Source organism: Podarcis gaigeae (genome assembly GCF_964106915.1).
Source record: "Podarcis gaigeae genome assembly, chromosome: 2".
NCBI lineage: Eukaryota > Metazoa > Chordata > Lepidosauria > Squamata > Lacertidae > Podarcis > Podarcis gaigeae.
The window spans coordinates 5392047-5408642 of NC_139679.1; the positions used below are offsets into that span (position 1 = coordinate 5392047).

Here is a 16596-nt window from a genome sequence, read left to right on the forward strand (position 1 = left end):
GAGGGGGAGAATGACAGTGAAGAGGTAGCAGAACAGACTGGGTACTGGGGGATCTGGGTTCCTATCCCCTCTGAAGCATGAAGCTTCCTGGGTAACACTTTCTCTCAGTCTAACCCTGCTCACAGGGTTGTTGTGGGGATAAAATGCAGAGGGGGCAGGGGAGAAAATGTGGGAAATATCGGTGGAGGAAGATTGGAAGAAATTTAAAGACTATTTACAGAAACATTGCAAAATTAATGAATGTTAGAATGATGTTGGAATGAATTTATGTGATTTTAGCAGAAATGTTACAAAGATTTAGGAAAAAACAGATTGTTAATTGGTGAAAGGAGGGAAAGTAAAGTTATATTAACATTAAGATAAATTACAGGACAAAAATTTGAAAAGAGGGAAAGGATTTGCTGAAATGGATAATTGACCTAGAATACAAAAAAGGGAGGTGTGAGGAGGTCAGGGAAACAAGCTAATGAAAGATAAGTAATGGGAAGATTTGTTGTATTTTTCCTTGTTTTTTCTTTTTGCTTAATGGATTTTAATTCTCTGCTCTTTCTTTTTTATTTTTTATTTTTTGTATTTTATCTTTTTTTGTTTAAAATGATGTTTTTTTCTTTTTTCTTTTTGTACCTCTAAAAATTTTAATAAATATTTTATTTTTTTAAAAAAGAAAAGGTGGGAAATAAACACAATAAAGAAATAAGTGTCTTACTTGTTATTAAATGATAATTAGTAAGTGGAGGTTACAGCCAGAACACCCCATCCATCCTGGCCTGTGATACAGTGCACCAAGCAACAAGACTTGGATTATCATGGGATGTGACCAAACTGAGGGAAGGGGATCTAAAACCTGCCAGGCACCTTAAGCTTGCCACCTCCGTTGTGACTGTTGCATATACCCCATCATCAGCACCCCAAGTGGTTACCCCTGGAGGTGTCCAATGAGCAATAACAGACAGACAAGAATGAATTAAGCTCTTACCTTGCTCTCACGGGTGACATCTTGAACAGAGAGCTGTACCATGGGGTTGGGCTCCTTACTGGCCTTCTTCAGCTACGTACAGGATGAGGAGAGAAATGATGGACACAGAACTTATCCATGAACTATACAGCCCTTAACAGGTTTATCCCAACCTATCTAAGAGGCCCCACTCTTTCCTTCTTGGCCTAAGATGGAGCTCAATGAAACATCCAGTTCCTTGGTTAAATTGTGCCAGGTGGCGACAGGGAACCCATTGCCCACTCCCCATGTTGCTGGACTACAAGCCCCATCATGGTACCATGCTGGCCTGGGCTCATAGGAACTGGTGTCCAACATCTCAAGGGTTGCAGAGTAAGAGCTGAAGGGCCACCAGCTCCAGCTTCACCCTCTTGCGTGAGCTGACATACAAGCAAAGGGCTCTTTCACCTTCACAACATCAGCAAAACAAGTTTGTTTGGCAAAGCCCTTCCCTTCCTTTATTCACTCTGGGACAGAAAGGGCTCCTTATTGCCTCTCCCACATGAACAGAAACACAGGCTCTGTCACGAGTTCTTCCCTTATGAAGCTTGGCTGCTGATTTCTGAGCTCCAGTAATTGGAAGTGAACAGCACTGCTGTGTAACAAGGGGTAGGCTCTACCAAAGCCTCTACTGCTACTTACACTGGGGAGGAGGGTTATTTTAAAGAGCCAGTTGCCCATGTCTCAGCTTGCATGGAAGTGCCAGTTTGCACCTTCTAGGCCACCAGGTGTGAACCCACCAGCTGTTCTTCTGGTGCTGCCTAATAAGAAGCCCCTAAAAACTGTCATCTTCTTTATGAAGCTGGACAGCAAGAGCACACAGAAGCACATTTTTGTGTAGCCCCTTACAATTATGCAATGCTGTTTGCCAAATCCCAAATATCTAAAAGCAGGTTCAACAGGGCTGCCAAGGAACCGGAGACTTGGGACTCCTTCTCTTAAGTGTAAGGTGCCTTACAATTTAATAAACAATAAGCTCCCACTTTTGCTGAAGGGAAGGGGCCATCTTAAATATTTTCTTCTTCATCAAATTTGGGAGTATGTGGTAGTCTTTTCTTTAGCTGTGCACCAAGTTGGGAGGTGGGAAAAACCTATTAATACAGGAAAGGGCTGGCATTTTCAACATCTATTATTTGGAACAGGGAATGGGAGTCTGTGGCCCTTCAGATGTTGCTGGACTACAACTCCCATCATTCCTGACTATGGGAGCTGGAGTCCAACAATGAAGCACCAATGGTTCCTCATTCCTGATCAAGAAGAATATTGCAATACTTTTTAAAAAACCAACAACCACTTATATCTGTTTTGGGATATGACAAAGTCAGACATTTAAATACACAACCAATCCACCCCAACTAGAAGAGATCAGGAAGCCAGTGTCATCAAGGTTTCTGACTACTCACTGGGAGCTCTTGTGCCCTGTCCAGATAGACAACCAAGATGGCTGCTGATGGTGGTTCTGGTTTGGAGGAGACAGTTTTGTTCCACTGGAGAACCTTTAAACGGCACGCAAGAAGCAAAACAAGCATACAGTCAGCTCCACCATTTCTTCCCAAGATACCTTGCTATCTTTCACCTTGGACATCTCTCCCCACGCCATCCCAAAAAACAAACAGAGGAGACACAAGCAATGGGAGACATAGATTTCTCCAAAGGATATCTTTTTATTTCCATCTCTCTTTTACTGATTTGTTTATCTGAGCCCAGACCACACAAGAGGTCCAACTATTGATTCTGCCCCTAGGTCTTCCAAGCCAGTTTCCCACAGAATCCGACTTGCCTCATGGAAACAGAACCAGGAGTCCTGATTTCCCAGCAGTAGTTACTATATGACTTGGGAGTCTGAATTTGGAATCCTCCATCCAGGGTCATTGTCCACTCCTCACATATTACCCATTTCTGAGGAAACTCTTCTTCAAGGAAATACCTCATAGAAAAAATGGGGGGGGGCCTCTAGATTTGCTCTACCAACCCAAACCATCCCCCATTTTAAAAGGGTTCAGGATTAAAGGGGGTGGGTGGAACTTTGCCTGAGACCAATCAGAGTAGACAATACTGGGCATCTTCCTGCTTTTGTCAGAAAAGCATCAACTCAGGCCCAGCTAACTCCAGACACATCTCCTGAGCTGAATTGGCCTCCAGGTCAAATTAGATCAAGGTTACACTCACCTGTTCCAGCTTAGAGATATCTGACATGAGTGTGTGCCACTCCAGGCGCAGGAGCACACGAGCCCGGCCACCATCTTGCAGAGGGAACCACTGCCAGGTGGGAGAAAGAGGGAGAGGATTAGGAGCACAGGGACAGACTTTGAATCTGAGGTACCATCACAGTTACAGCCAATGGACTCTTCCCTCTAACTATATTGCCCAGCTCTACATGATATGGCCCACTCTGCCCCCCTCACTCTGTCCCACCGCTCTTCTCATGAGAGACTTCAACAGCACCTCTTTACCAATCTATGATGAAACACCATTCTTCCCCACAGATCAGATCTCAAACTCAAAGGCTATCCTGTTGTCTGGCACCATGTATCAAACCAGCCCTGTCCCCTTTTCTGTGCTCACCTCCTCTAGCACACGAGCCTTGAACACCTCTCCAAAGTCCAGTTTCATCCTGAGGAAGAAAAGAAGGTGGTAACATTTGCGTAAGTGCTGTCTCCTTGCTTTCAAGCCCAAGGTGCACCAGATCAAGTGACCCTCATCCATAGAGTTCCCATCTCCTGTCATGAAGGAAAACCAATTTCCAGAGCTGGAGATGAAACCAATGACTCTGGGGCCTGAACTGGCCCTGCCTAACTCTTTAGCCCCCAAGTCCTCAGAAAAAAGAGCAGAGGAGCTCCAGTTCCCCCCCTCCCCTCAGCTACTCACCCAGCTAGGTCTCACTCCCCTGACAGAGCTGGGAACAGAGCCCAGCCAGCCTCTCACCTGCCCAAGAAGTCATCCTGATCCGGGTCCTTGTCAAACAGCTCCACCTCCAGTTCCTGCCCCGGTACCTCGTGTACAATGAACTGTGGGGATAGTGAGGTGGGGGGTCAGAGCAGACACCACCTATTGTGCAGGCCGGAGGGGCCCTCTTCAGACAGAGAAAGGAAAGGAATGACAGTTGTGTTGCTTGAAGAGGAAAAGCTAAGCCAGGGAGGGAGGATAGAAAGAAAGAAAGGGGGCTGAGCGTCCCCCTGAAAGTTTGCACTCAATTTTGCCACCTCAGCTGGCAGCCAATTACCTCATACATCTCATTCCACTTTGGGTTGAGGTCTTCATCAATGACTTTGCTGGTGAAGACCTGGGTTCCCACACGCACAACGGCGTATGGGTCTGACTTGCCCTCAATCATCCCTTTGATGTACTTATCCTTGGACTGCAGGTCCTTGGCCTCCCTCAGAAAGACACGGACGACACCCTGGGGGGGGGGGGAGAGGAGAGGCATGCGTCAGGCGCAGGGCTCTGGCCCACTCACAAAGATAACCCCCTCCCCCTCCCCCAGGGCCTGCCTTACCCTGGGAATTGGGGAGCGTAGCTGAGCTGCTTCGTGGAGATCGGGGACCAGCGGGATGAGCAGGCGGTTGGGAAGAACCAAGAAAGAGGCAATGGAGTCCATGATCATTGTGTCCGACAATGAGCTGCAGAGAAAAGCCTTCTGTTTTAACACAGTACACACCACCCTGCCTCTTGCCCATCGCCACTCTGGAGACACCCCAGCGAATCCTCTGCATCCCCTCCAATCTCCCAGAATACCTTTCTGTCCCACTGCACCCCAGAAAGGTCTTCTCCAGCAAGACCCAGTTCTCCCACCAACCAATTTCTTCTCAAATGTTCTCACCTGTTTTCCATTGCACTCCTCACCAGTCCTATTGACTTCAGTGGAGCCAACCCCACTGGGGTTAGGGTTGAAGTCTCCCTCCCTTTACCCCTCTTGCACACTCATCTGCTCTGGTTATCTCCAAGAGAAGAAGCACTTGAGAACATAGAAGCCTCATTCTTTTACCGGCAGTAAAATTTGATGGAGGAAGCAAACAAGACAACACACTCTCCGACCTCCTACAAGAGCTGCCAGTCCAGAGGCCAGAGGTTCCCCGTCTCTGGTTTTATCGTCAATCATCAAGCATTTACCTCAGTCCAGGAATGTCCAAGAGGTTGGTCATTCCAGTCCAGTTAATGTCCAGAGTCTGGGAAAGAAGGGAGAGGTGTGATTTAGAACCAGTTACAGAAATACTGGGCGTGGGGGTGGATTTGGGTGGGGGGTTGGGAAGAAGCAATCAGGACTGAAGATATCCAGGTTCAAATCTCCATTCAGCCTTGAAGCCCACTGCGTGACCTCAGGCCCCTCACTATCTCTTTCAGCCTAACCTACCTCAAAAGAGCCTTGCGAAACCACCCAGAGCTCCTTGGACAAATAAATAAATTCAATTAATAACTCCTGTGGAGTTTGCCAAAATTACTTGGGAGATCTCATAGCTGCAAAAATGCATGAATCCTCCCATACTTCATTTTAATAAGAGAACTTGCCAGTTGCAAACCAAGACTTCTACTCATGTGTATCACATCTGGCACTGGAATGACCGGCCCCTTGAATGTAGGAACTGATTCCGCTGCATGTTTTAAGGGAGACAGCATGGAAATTCTGCCTCTGCTGTTGTTACCTGTGACTGTAAAAGCTTTCATTAAAGTGGGGGTGGGCAAGTTTCTAGCTTTTGTGGTCTCAAGAGATACCCTTGAAAAGTACAGTGGCACCACGCAAGACGAATGCCTCGCAAGACGAAAAACGCGCAAGATGAAAGGGTTTTTTGCTTTTTGCGTTGCTTCGCAAGATGATTTTCCCTATGGGCTTGCTTTGCAAGACGAAAACATCTTGCGAGTTTGCTTCCTTTTTCTTTAAGCCATTAATACCCAGGGAATCCGCGCTCCACAACACGAAAAAATCGCAAGGCGAAACAACTCGCAGAACAAATTAATTTCGTCTTGCGAGGCACCACTGTACTGATAGTAATCCAAGAGCAGTTGCACCTCATTTCCATAGTGAGGGATTTGGCTTCAACCTTATGCATAGGTCAGTGCCCCTTCCCAACATTTGCAAAACCAGAATGGGATGTGGCAGAATACTTACCGGACGGCGGATGAAGAACATGGTGAGCGCCCCAACAATTGGGACATCCCCAATGAGGGGCTCCAAGATGACCCGCAGCATGCCGTGCAGCTGAGAGAAAAAGAGAAGGCTGAGGTCGGATTCTCAGTCAGTGCTGCTTTAGTCATTCATCATATTCCTGTGCTCTGGGACAAGCAGAGGATACAAAGGCAACAGCACCTGGTTCAAATGATGCACCTACCATGCCAGCCGCTAATGCAGGTTGACAAACAGCAGGAGCAGCCTGTCACAAATCACAGCCCCACGGCAAGATTCACCCTTAAATTCAGGGATTGTGGGAGGTTGAGGAAAGGGAGGGAGGGAGGGTTGCCTCCACATGCAGCTTCTTGAAGGGAAGGGAAGAGGCGCCCAAAGATTTCTGCTTTTAATTACCAGGAGTAATTAGGGAGGCCTTCATCACTGCCTTCCTGCAGCTGCAGTGCTTTCTAAATAGTAGCTCAAAGGAATTAAGGAACTGGGTGGAAATGATACCCTTTCAAGGAAGGCCATGGATAAGAAGGAAGGCCTGCGGTTGCTGGGAGCTTGGACTGATCCTGTGCCATGGCAAAGTGGAAGTTCCTTGGGTTAAAAAAGAAGATGCCAAACTGTCCCTAAAAAGACAGAGGTCCCAAATCCATTACGATTTGGGAACCCTATCAGCCTCTGAGATTTCTGACCTACCTTTACATAGCCAAAAACAGGACCACCTTACCTGCATGCCTTTCACCCCGGCTTTACAGAAAAATTTCTTGACCTCCACATCAATCTGGACGTCACCCACATAGCTGTGTTACAGGGAGGGAGGGAGAGAAAGAGACTAGCATGAGGCTCTCAGAAACCAAATAATGCCATAAGACACTGCAAGAATGAAACACCAAGGCCCTAAAAGGGAACAGTTCCCTCCTTAATCTCCACCCACCCTGTTGGACCATTTTTTCAGGGGTTGTTGATTTTGTATGCTCTCCTGTCCCACCCGGTTCCTCTCTTTTGGCCAGGAAGTGTGTGGGGAAGAGGTACTGCAGATATCCAGCATGGTCCGTGAATGCAGCATGAATGAGTCTCTGGCTCTGCATAGGAAGAAACATTATCTTCACCCAAAGCAGAGCCTCACAGCAGAGCAACTGATTCTCCCTTGCAAGTGACTTGTCTCTTTAAAGGAAAGTCAGCTGTGACAGGGCCAGTGGGGTTGCAAAAAAGGAAAGGGACATAAGAACACAAGGAGCCCCCCGCTAGATCAGCTCACATCACCACCCCGTCCAGTGTTCTGTGCCAACGTTGGCCAACCTGGCGCCTCTGGGAAGCCCACAAGCAGGGGATGAGAACAATAGCACTCACACCTTCCCTCTGCATGGCAGCTAAACCTACACAGTGCAGGACAAACCTGCCCTCAGATGATGCGCTCTTCCAGAAAGAGTGAGGAAAAATGCTCAGGTACCAAAATGCAGCTTGTCAGAGTGACAAGTGCTTTGTGGGCCATTCAATAAAGAACAATCCGCTCCCCCCCCCCGCCCCATCCCACCTTGATCCTGCTCCATTTATGAAGCTAACACAGCAACGTAAGAAAACCTTAGAACTTACCTAATGTTTAGGTCCAGCAAGATTTGCTTCTTGTTCAGGCCAGTGTGAACCTTAACTCCAATGACCTTGAGGGGCTAGGAGTAGAAGAAGAGTCGTTGTTTAAGCAAATAAAAATAAAAATAGACTAAAAGAAGGGAGGCAGTGCCCCACCTCTCACTCCCCAGCAATCTTTGTTAAGGCAAACTGATGTTCCGTGGATGTCAAAGCTTTGCCAAAGATATGCCTGCTTCTGGGATAACCTCTGTTCCCTCTTCCAAGACACTGCTGCCGCTCAGTGGGTCAACTGAGACCCACCAAGAGGTAAAATGGTTTTAGAAGGACTGAAATTAGGCTCCTGCACATTTCTGGCCCAGCCAATAATGAGACGGCAGCTCTGGATCAGGCTGAGGTGTGGGCAACCCAGGCTTGGGCTTGGGCTCGGTGGCGGGAATATTGGGCTCAGCAACCTTGTGTCTGGATTTTTACCTCTTGAAATATGGCAACCCTAAGGTTAGAGGACCAGGAGCTAGGGAACATTAGCCAAGAGGGAGAAACACAGAATTAGGATAGATCCCTGTAACGTGAACAATTGACAGGACTGCCCAGCCACCCCAGGGAACCTGAGCTTTCGACAACATTCATCAAAGTCACAGAGACCAGAAAACTTCATTTAGAAATAAAAAAAAAGCTTTAGTGTATTAGCTGAAATGTTGTTGCTACTTAAACACCTTGGATACAGGCCCACGGCGCAAATTTGGGTAACACTAGTTAGATTATATGCATGTGTGTTTCTGGGCAAATGAACCTGGGTGGTTGGGGTCTCCACCAGCATGGAGCTTCCAGTGCTTCCAGCAAAAGGGTAGTAAGTAAACAAATAAATGGAAAAGGGGCAGAAGATCTAGAGGCCAGCACAAAGGACCTTGGATTTGAGTAAGGAGGCCCTACCCACCTTAACAACACCCCTGCAAAAAGGCAGTGTAATAAACACAATATGTATATTAATAAAGCACTGGCTTCTGTTCTAGAAACTAAACCCTCCAACAAACACACAACAATCACAGAACTGCAAAACATATGTAGCTCTAACTCAAATGTGGAAGCTGGAAGGAAATAAATAAGATAGTGATGATAAGACTAGGATGGAAAGGCAAGATATGAGATTGTGGCCCTTGGTCCATGAATAAGGAATCACCACCACCCCAGGAGCAAGTATAATGATTACGCAGCAGAATGATTGGATTCACAAAATCTTATTATTGGATTTTCCACAGCGATACAAAATGCAAGACCATAAAATGTTCCTGCAGGATTATAACGTAAGGTTTCAAATAAACTAAGAAAAAATGTACAGACTACTGCTAGCATCCCAATAGGTGAAAAAACCCATGGCACTAGCAATGCATTTAAAAAAAAAAATCATTCAGTGCTTTCAATAAATACTAGCCCAAGGTGTGTCTGGGGTGGAGAGGAAACCCTCTGCACATATGGGATGAAATCTAATTATTTCTTTCCCCTTATTTATGGACTTGTCCCCTGGAGCATGCTCTCCCTTAAAATTTTCACCAATTATTTTTCAGCTGACAATTACCTTCTCTCCCATGTCAACCTTGGTGAATGTAAAGGTCTGCAAATGGGTGTTGGAGGCTCGGATGCTTGGAGCAATGTTTTCCACCAACAGCTTCTCCATGTACTGGCCAAAGAAGGGCCAAGCCTGGGCCAGGATCTACCATGCCGTGGGGGAAGCAGGGAGGGAGAGGGAGAGGGAGGGAGAGAGGGAGAGAGATGTTAGTACTGTCATGATGCTGCCATGGCTGGGCAGGAACAATTCAGCCGACTGATTCTCACCTTGTTGAGCCATTCAGCTTTTTCAACATCTGGGAAACTGACCTAAATAAAAGAAAATATATATATATAGATTAGCTCCTGTTGCAAGGGACCCACCTGCTGTGGGTTCCTAGACACACTAGGAAATACCTCCCTCATCCCCGCAAAGAGAGAGAGATTGTGCATCACTCTTAGGCAAGATCACTTTCGCAAGAGGAATTGGTGAGACTTTACTATAGAAGAGTCAGTGGGAAGGGAACCTCAGGTCTTGGGGCCCAATGTGGCCTCCAGGTTTACCTGGTCCTTGGGACCCTCCTCCCCAGGACACAGCCCTCCCTGACCCACACCCTGCCTTAGTGCCTTTGCCTGGCAGGAATGTGCCCTTGAACTGCAAATGGCTCTTGTTGTCTGGATGGGAGGGATGTGTTTGTCTATGGAGGAAAGCGAGTGATGGGTGGACTGAGGAGGCTGGGCTTCAGATCCTGTTTAGCCATGAAGATCACAAGGTGCCCTGGCTTAGCCACCATCTCTCTTCCTGATCTCTAACACAGGGTAAGATGGGATGACATCATTTGGGCTTCTTGAAGGAAGGGCACATTACAACTGCAAACCATGAAAGAGAGGACAATTTGGGTATCTGGTGCAGGAAGGAGAACTGTAAAATTCCCAGCATTTTTTAAAAACAAGTTGCAGTATTTAGCAATACGTGTACTCAACAGTTGGAGACAGTATTTCAAAGCATATACCATAACATTCCGCTAGCAATGACAAATTGAGCCACCCACAATTCCACTTCTTGACCACCAGCTAAGAGAGGTCTCAACTCACTCTTTGAAACTTTTAAGATTATCGCTAAAACAGCAAACCTGAACTTAATTCAGCGTATTCACGCATAGAGCTGTGTTGCTGCTGACTTGGAAACCTCCAACACACCAGATTCCCTTTAGCACACACAATTGGCTGACGTTACGCAGTTTAGAAGCCTTTCCACACAACAGACTCATGAACAAATAGGAGGGTTATCAGGAAAATATGTCACTGAATATAGGCAGAGCTCCAAATGGGGGATCATGAGTCTGGAGTTTAGACCCTTGGACCATATTATGGGACAGTTCTGCACTTAGTCATTTCCATCATGTCAGCTGTTCGGTGGAGTGATTTTGGGGGAGGCAAAATTCCAAGAGGACCACAAGGCTGGAGTTCAGACCCTGGGATGATAGGATGAGCCATTGCCACACTTAGTCATCGTCCATCCCCATGTCAGCTGTTTGGTGAAGCAATTCTATCTTTGACTGTGCATTTTCTTAATCCGCTTGCTCAGAATTGAGTGGGGTGGAATCGAAGAGGAGGGGCTGCAAGAGATTCTTTGAAATCCTGCAGGGTGGGTGGGTGATGGGGGACATAAGGAAAGCAGCTGATCTTCAGGCCACGGTTATCAAGCACAGGCCCATCCTCTTCCTCAGGAATCATGCTACTGGCAGCTTGAGAACAGCCTGCAGTTTCTTAGAGGGTGTGAGCCCTCTGCTATGCGCGGGTATATATGCGCAAGTGAGAGAGAGAAAGGAGGAGGGGCCTGGCACATTACAGACAGAGGCGGAGGAAGGTCAGGTGGTACCCGGTGTGGAAAATTTCTTGCCACCCCCCCCCCAACATTGATATATTTTTTTGCCTGCAAAAAGATGGTTTTACGTTATTTCATATTTTCTTACAAAGGAATAATAAAAAGTAGTAATACTACTACTACTACTACTACTACTACTACTACTAAACTTTTATTTATATCCCGCCCTGCCCAGCCAAAGTTGGGCTCAGGGCAGCTAACATCAGATACATAACATTGGTATAAAATCAAACAATAATTACAGTGGTGCCCCGCAAGACGAACGCCTCGCAAGACGAAAAACCCGCAAGACGAAAGGGTTTTCCGTTTTGGAGGCGCTTCGCAAAACGAATTTCCCTATGGGCTTGCTTCGCAAGAAGAAAGCCCATAGGGAAATCTCCGGGGACCTCTTTTAAATGCTAGCGGTGGGGAGCAAAGCCTTCCCCCCCCCTCCAGCCTTCAGAAGAGGTCCAGGAAGGCCGGCAGGGGCCGAAAGGCTTTGCTCCCCACCGCCAGCATTTTAAAAGCAGTCCGGGATAGCAGGGAAGCGCTTCCCACTATCCCGGATTGCTTTTGAAGGCAGGCGGGGGGGAGCAAAGACTTTTGCCCCCCGCCGGCCTTCAGAAGAGGTCGGGGGACAGACTGTCCCCGGACCTGGTCTGAAGGCGGTTTCCATAGGAACGCATTAATTGATTTAACGCAGCGCGTTTCTCCGCTGTCCCGGAGGGCTTTTGAAGGCAGGCAGGGGGGAGCAAAGACTTTTGCCCCCCGCCCGCCTTCGGAAGAGGTCCTGGACCTCTTCTGAAGGCGGGCGGGGGGCAAAAGTCTTTGCTCCCCCTGCCAGCCTTCCCAGGAGAGCGGAGAAACGCAGCGCTGCGTTTCTCCGCTCTCCCGGGAAGGCGGGGGGGGGGGAAGCAAAGACTTTTGCCCCCCGCCCGCCTTCAGAAGAGGTCGGGGGACAGACTGTCCCCGGACCTGGTCTGAAGGCGGTTTCCATAGGAACGCATTAATTGTTTTTTAATGCATTTCTATGGGAAACCGTGCTTCGCAAGACGAAAAACTCGCAAGACGAAAAGACTTGCGGAATGAATTAATTTCGTCTTGCGAGGCACCACTGTAAATTACCTCCTAAAAACATGTCAAAATCAAATTAAAGCCTAATTAGATGGCTTTCCACAGGGTTAGGGTTGGGAACAGTAAATGCTCCACTCAATTGAAATTTCAGCCTTCACGACATAGGAAAACGGCCAAGTAAACAGCTATTTTCATGGAGGAGGGTCACAATATTAACAGATATGCATGAAATTTCATATATAGCTATATAATCCCTAGTGTAGTAAGATTTGGAGCAGGCATTTTCAAAAAAAAGGTTTTTTATGAACTGCCCTAGTAGGGCAGTTAATTGTTCCTTGATAATTTGTCACCCCCCTCCAATGATGGAACCTGGGACACCCCCCCTTCCTACACCCCCAATTACTGATGCCCTATTCAAAGCTCAGTTGTTAGTAGGAAATAGGTGAGGAGCCTGTGACTAGATTGTCACATGAAACTAAGCAGACACGTATGAACCGAATTGGAGGAAATTGCCACTCACTAAGGTCATCAATAGGGACGCAGGTGGCGCTGTGGGTAAAAGCCTCAGCGCCTAGAGCTTGCCGATCGAAAGGTCGGCGGTTCGAATCCCTGCGGCGGGGTGCGCTCCCGTCGTTCGGTCCCAGCGACTGCCAACCTAGCAGTTCGAAAGCACCCCTGGGTGCAAGTAGATAAATAGGGACCGCTTACTAGCGGGAAGGTAAACGGCGTTTCCGTGTGCGGCTCTGGCTTGCCAGATGCAGCTTTGTCACGCTGGCCACGGGAACCCGGAAGTGTCTCCGGACAGCGCTGGCCCCTGGCCTCTTGAGTGAGATGGGCGCACAACCCCAGAGTCTGGCAAGACTGGCCTGTACGGGCAGGGGTACCTTTACCTTTTTTTAAGGTCATCAATGGAGGCCCTCTTATGTGCTCCATCAATCTGTGTGGGGCTGGGTTCAGGGAGAAAGACGGAGCTTCTGAACTCCCTCCCCAGAGGGACTCACCTTGCCTCTTTTCTTTCTGCCAGGTGGAAAAGACCTTTCCTTTCAAATGATAATGATGTATGCCTAGGGTTCCTGGACATACCCGGAATACTGCAGTTGGTAGCAGTGTTCAGGTAAAAATTGGCAAGATGTCCTGAAAAATCCAGATTTTCACTGTTTGAAATATGGTAACCCTATATATAGAGGGACACGGGTGGCGCTGTGGTGTAAACCACTGAGCCTTGGGCTTGCGGTCGGAAGGTCAGCGGTTTGAATCCCCTTGACGGGGTGAGCTCCCGCTGCTCCGTCCCTGCTCCTGCCAACCTAGCAGTTTGAAAGCATGTCAAAGTGCAAGTAGATAAAATGGCGGGAAGGTAAATGGCGTTTTCATGTGCTGCTCTGGTTTCGCCAGAAACAGCTTAGTCATGCTGGCCACATGATCCAGAAAATGCTGACAACCCCAGAGTTGTTCAGACTTAACTGTCAGGAGTCCTTTACCGTTACCTTCTTAACCCTATATATGCCAGTCCTGCTTTAACCTTCTCTGATTGTGGCTTGCTAATGCTTGTTAATGCTAATGTCTTCCTGCTGTTGCTTTAGTTAATCAGGATGCTAGGATCCTAATGGTCTTCCCCAGCTTCTGTTTTATGAGGCCTCAGTCATTGTGAATGATATCTTATTCTGCTGCTCTTGTTCTGCTTTTCTGAAATGAATATCTGATTGTTTTCTAAAAAAACTGAATTTAAACATACTAATGTGAACAAGAAAACAAATGGAAAATTAATTTATTCCCCCAGTTTTATCTTCTCCATTCCCAAAAGATGAACTTCAAAGACACAACAACTCCTCATTCTCAATGGCTCACACCGAACAAAGCGACCTGACACTTTCATATAGCAAGTACATGTTATTTTGGGACGCAGTATCACAGGAAAACCACATCATTTCCAACAAACTTGATAACGGTAAGTTTGAATGAGAAATATTTTGTTTTGTTTTGTTTTAAGCTATAGATGCATTTGAGAAGTTTCATAGGAGAATGGTGAAAATACATGGCTGAGATATGAATCAGGATTAGGACTTGTTGATGCACACACACAAGAATGCGTCCTCCTGCCTTTTTTCTTCAACTGTGAAGAAAAGCTTAAGTACACATGAGTAAGGTTGCACCTGATGAAGTCCACAGAAATTCCAGTGTTGGAACACATATGTAGGAGAAGAAACAGCCCCAGACCTCCTTGCCTAACACTAGAAGTCTCCCACACCCGGCCGCTATTCCACAGCGCATTCCTCTTCAAAGTCTGGCCCAAACTCCTTTTTGTCCCCCTCAGAGATTTCTATTTTTTTAAGTGAAGATTAAAATGAATGAGGAACCAGCATGTGGAAGCAAAGCAAATTCCTTGACACAGAATGTGGATCACAGTAGTGCAGAAATTGAGGTGTCCCTATCTACGGCACAGGAAGCACAAAGCTTTCAGTTACTCAAGTAAAAATTGTTGTGGGGTTTTTTGGGGGGTGGGGGGAGAACAAGCAAGCAGATGTCAACCTTTGCCTCCCTCTTGACATGATTTTTAAAAAGCTATTGTATAGAATGGTAAAGACTGAGTTTTCTTGTCCACGACTACCAAGGAAGTACAAGCTGAAGTAAAAATAAAAAATAAAAAAATCAATTGTTCCACAATTGTGACAATCATTAGGCAATGAAGGAGTGCAGACTTCATGCAATGCTGGAAAAAACAGATTATAAAACAACAATGGATGAATTAAGTCTGCCTCATACAGAGAGAAAAGAAATGATGGGATGATACCAGAAATCTGCTTCAGTGACGCAGAACAACTCCTGCCTCTCTGCAGACACCTGCTCTCTGTTACTCCCACTCAGCTAGGCTTTTGCACTCCTGTGCGGTGACTGGTTCACTGCAGCCAACTTCAGTTAAATTGCCATGGTAACTAACACAAACAGGAATGGCCTAGCACAACAAGGCCACAACCACAAGCTCCACCACCCTTAGTGGGAAACCCACAGCCAGTGAAAATGAAAGCGGCCAGTTTCCCCCACCCACTCCACTTCCGTGTAATTTCAGATTATTTTTTAGAACTAGGTCTCGTGAACCCTATATTTTGGTTTCCAAACAGTTAAAGAATAATGGTCAAAGTATTAGAAGCAAACCACAACTGGGGGTGGGGAAACGGATATGTTGCCTTACTCATTCAGATTTACCCGGAGCCACCTATTTAGCACAGACCCTGAACTCTTTCATTCTTGCTCTCTGCTTTTGATACAGCAGGCATGAATAAGACAAGTGGGGACTGATGTGTGAAAGACGCAGCTCAATTCCCCACCAACACCACGCAAAAAAAGGTTCACTGTTGGTCTGGAGCACAGCTCATATTTATTCCATATTTACATTCCACTGTAGCCTTGAAGCAGCTCACACAATTCTTTACACCATTAAGAAGGTCAAAAAAAGCAATGTCAAAAGAAGAGTTTGCCCTAAACCAGGGATGGTGAACCTTGGCCAGCTAGATGTTGCTGGGATCCCTGGCTGTAGACCAAGCAAGCTGGGACTAGTGGGAATTAAGAGTCCAACAACAGTTGAAGGGCCATGCAGGTCCCCCATCTCTGCCCTAAACTTTCCACAAATAGCACCCCACACCAGCAGGGCCCTCACAGAGGGGCAAGGCACAGAGTTTCCCATCAGGAAGTGGTCCTCTGGTCAGTGGATGGGAGCTCCGGGCTGTCCTTCAGCTCCTTCTGTAGTCAGCTGCAATGCGGGTTCTCCCCAGGAAAGAAGAAATAGGAGCAAGCTGGAAAGTCAACTGGTATCTAAGGCAGTGGTGCATTTCCAGCCCAGAGGACCTAATTTATAACAGACAGTCAGATACAGAACAGTGTGGTGATTAAGAATGCAGTGCAAAAGCTGTGTTGCTTTTTATTTATCTTTAAATAGCTCTCATGCCAACTCTCAGTCTGCCTTTTTGAAAAAGCATATGGATTGTAACTGGGAAAGGTTGTGTGGCTCTGTCAAAAGTGGTTGTGGGTCTTATTTCCACTGCTGCCTAAAATGTACAGATTTATGTAAATGATGCTTTGAGGACTCCAGTTGAGATAAACTAAATCAATGCTTGGAGAGCACGCTGATAACGGTCAGAATAGTCCATACTGGGTCAGAACACACTGCCAGGTCACAGGCTGGTCGAAGGAGGGTTGGAACAGCAGCACAACTCCCATCTGTCAAAGAATTAAGAAGCCCCCCCTTCAATGCAGGCTTGAGTTAAAAGCAAGCCCCAGTTTGAAGACCTTTAAGACTACTGGGCTAGATGGATGATGATTCAGCATCAAGTACCTTCATGACTCAGTATAGTAGTTTCATGTGCTCCCAGGAAAATGGGCAAGGGGAGGTGGGGAAGAGAATGTGACGAGGGCAGCAGAGATTCAGTCCCT

The 16596-nt window shown here is 46.9% G+C and overlaps 1 protein-coding gene across 3 annotated transcripts in view; it reads right to left on the reverse strand.

Annotated features, from left to right (window-relative positions):
* ESYT1 (extended synaptotagmin 1) overlaps positions 1–16596 on the reverse strand; it is a 58535-nt gene that overhangs the window by 21029 nt on the left and 20910 nt on the right. For 2 of the 3 annotated variants that reach the window (XM_083729363.1, XM_083729364.1), the window contains exons 2-14: positions 9519–9560; positions 9262–9396; positions 7695–7768; positions 6829–6901; positions 6099–6188; positions 5105–5160; positions 4491–4614; positions 4218–4394; positions 3920–4002; positions 3560–3608; positions 3164–3253; positions 2398–2490; positions 977–1048 (exon numbers count right to left, since the gene is read on the reverse strand). In XM_083729363.1, the coding sequence (XP_083585489.1) occupies positions 977–1048; positions 2398–2490; positions 3164–3253; positions 3560–3608; positions 3920–4002; positions 4218–4394; positions 4491–4614; positions 5105–5160; positions 6099–6188; positions 6829–6901; positions 7695–7768; positions 9262–9396; positions 9519–9560 (1158 nt within the window). Of the gene's footprint in view, positions 1–976; positions 1049–2397; positions 2491–3163; positions 3254–3559; positions 3609–3919; positions 4003–4217; positions 4395–4490; positions 4615–5104; positions 5161–6098; positions 6189–6828; positions 6902–7694; positions 7769–9261; positions 9397–9518; positions 9561–14959; positions 15072–16596 lie in introns of those variants that run through there. The other variant, XM_083729365.1, reaches the window with a different exon arrangement.